At 63.2% G+C, this 2381-nt stretch overlaps 1 protein-coding gene across 1 annotated transcript in view; it reads right to left on the bottom strand.

Moving 5' to 3' along the window:
- LAMB2 (laminin, beta 2 (laminin S)) overlaps window positions 1-2381 on the bottom strand; it is a 33631-nt gene that overhangs the window by 22434 nt on the left and 8816 nt on the right. Inside the window, exons 21-26 of the mRNA XM_009997022.1 lie at window positions 2051-2235; window positions 1755-1975; window positions 1440-1643; window positions 829-973; window positions 545-752; window positions 313-454 (exon numbers count right to left, since the gene is read on the bottom strand). Of these exons, the coding sequence (XP_009995324.1) occupies window positions 313-454; window positions 545-752; window positions 829-973; window positions 1440-1643; window positions 1755-1975; window positions 2051-2235 (1105 nt within the window). The remainder of the gene's footprint in view (window positions 1-312; window positions 455-544; window positions 753-828; window positions 974-1439; window positions 1644-1754; window positions 1976-2050; window positions 2236-2381) is intronic.

Genomic DNA, 2381 nt, shown 5'->3' with positions numbered 1-2381 from the left:
GCCAGCACACCCACTGTGCCAGCCCCACCACCTTGGCAAAGCCACAGCACCTGCCCCACACCATCCCTGTCCCGCTGGCACAGCCCCACTGCCCTCAGTGTGCCCATGGCACTGGCCTTGTTCTCCATGGTACCAACCCTGCTGCTCCCTTTAGACCCATGGCACTGACCCCATTGCTCCTAGTACACCCATACCACCAACCTCATTATTCCTAGTGCCGCCGTGGCACTGACCCCATTGCCCCCGAATGCCCCAAGCACCATCCCCACTACCTGGCCATCCCAGTGTACCCACAGCCCCGGCACCCCTCACCTCCTTGGCTCTGCTGTCGGCCGCCCGGATGGCATCCCTGGAGCTCCGCAGGGTGCTCCTTGCTGCTGTTGCCTGCATCCGTGCTGCCTCCAGTGCCCGCTGTGTCCCCACCAGCTCATCTCTCACACCTTCCGCTCGCTCCCTGCAGCCACACAAGCAGCTCCAGCCCCTGCCAGCACTGCAGGATGGACATTCACTCCCTGCATGCCCCAGCATGTCACCTGCCACTCACCTGGCATCCTGTCCCTCTGCCAGCAGGCCCCGTGCCTTGGCCAGCCCCTGTGCTGTGCTGTTCAACACCACATCCACCCCCTCCAGCTGATCGATGCTCTTCCGCATCTCCTGCAGCAGCTCCTGAATCCGGCCAGGGCTGCTGGGCAGGGAGAGGGTCAGCACCTGCCGGGCCACCAGCTCGATGCTGCCTGGGTCAGCTCCTTCCTCTGCAGGGACATAGGAGTGGGGTAGACTCAGGCTGACCCCCACCATGCCCATGTGCCCACCCTGTGCCAGTGCTACCTGCCAGGAAGGCCTTGATGCGGCGGGTGAAAGCCCGCAGCTGGGCTGTCGCCTTCTCAGCGCGGCTGCGAGTGGCCTGCGAGCGCCCCAGGGCCTCCTCCGCCTGGCTCCGTGCCCCCCGGGCCAGCTCCTGCACCTCCTGCGTCTGGGGGACATGGGGCTGAGTGGGGGCACAGGGTGGCCCCAGGGAGGGGTGGGCGGGGGATGCAAGGGGACATGCACAGAGACAGGATGAGGGCATGCAAGGGGGTGTAATGGGATGTGCAAAGGAGCACAGGGGTCAGGCAAGGGGACACGAGGGGGTGTGCAACAGGGTACACAGGGGCATGGAACAGTAGGTGCAAGGGGACATAAAGCAATGGCCTGAGGGGGCAGACAAGTAGCACAAGGGACATCTGGAAAGGGGTATAAGAGGGACATACAGGGAGTGCATGCTTGGGGCACGGGAAGGGCACAAATGGGATGTACAAGGCGACATACAAAAGGGACATGGAAAAGGCATAAGTGGGATGTGGAAGGGGACATCAAAGTGGCATGGAAAGGGTACAAGAAGGACATGCAAAGGGGACACAAGGGGACATCAGAACATGCCACAGAGATACTGCCCCTACCTTCTGCACCACAACCCCCAGCTGTCCCAGTGCCACCTCCAGCTGCTGTGAGGTGTTATGGGCGCTGCTCAGGGCCCGAGCTGAGACAGGCAGTGCCCCTGTGCATCCTGTGCCACCACAGCGCCGTGTCCCCATGCTGTCCCGGCACAAGGCTCCTCCACAAGGTGCTTGCTCGCAGCTCCGGTCCCCAGGTACCCCACAAATCTGTAGGGATGCCAGTGGTAAAGATGGCAGCTCAACACTGCATGGGGGGAGAACCGGCACGGCGTTCTCCCACCATGAGCCTATCTGCACCCTCGCTGGTCCCACTCTCACCTTCTCATTGACCCTGGTGATGCTGAGTCCCATCACCCGTTTCCGTGTTTCCCGCAAGGATTTCCGTGCCGCAGCAGCGCCGCGGTGGAAAGCATCGCCCCGCTGCCGCAGCGCCCGCTCGGCCGCCCGCCGTGTCATCTGTGACCTGTCCAGCCCTCCTTCGGCCCCCCCCCCCGCCCGCCGCGAGTCCTCCGCTGCTGCCAGGATGCTGCGGTACGACTCTGCGAGGGACAGTGTCAGGGGGCAGCAGGGATGGTTGGCACTGAAGCCCCCTAATCCTCACTGGATGCTCTTACCGCTGAATCCAGCTGCCACCACGGTGCCAAGCAGGATCTGGAGGTGGGAGGTGGTTTGGTTGAGACCGCCCAGCTGATGGCTCAGCCCGGCCAGCCGGTCACGTTGCCGGACATCTGCATGTGCCAGCTGATCCAGATGTTGCTCCAGGTCTTGGAGCTGTTTCCAGAAGTCATCCAGCTCCGTTCTTTGGGGGGGAGAGAAGTCTCAAGCTTTTTTGTGTTACAAAATGGAGGTCCCCACCACCGAGGCCACTGCTCACACTTGCCTGGTGTTGTCCAGCCACCGAGGCAGCCCACTGAGGAGGGGGCTGCCAGGGATGCCCCCCTCCCC

The sequence above is a fragment of the Chaetura pelagica genome, unplaced genomic scaffold, assembly GCF_000747805.2.
Source record: "Chaetura pelagica isolate M959 unplaced genomic scaffold, ChaPel_1.0 scaffold364, whole genome shotgun sequence".
Lineage (NCBI taxonomy): Eukaryota > Metazoa > Chordata > Aves > Apodiformes > Apodidae > Chaetura > Chaetura pelagica.
Note: the sequence above shows the minus strand (reverse complement) of the source record. Positions and strands in the feature narration are given on the sequence as shown.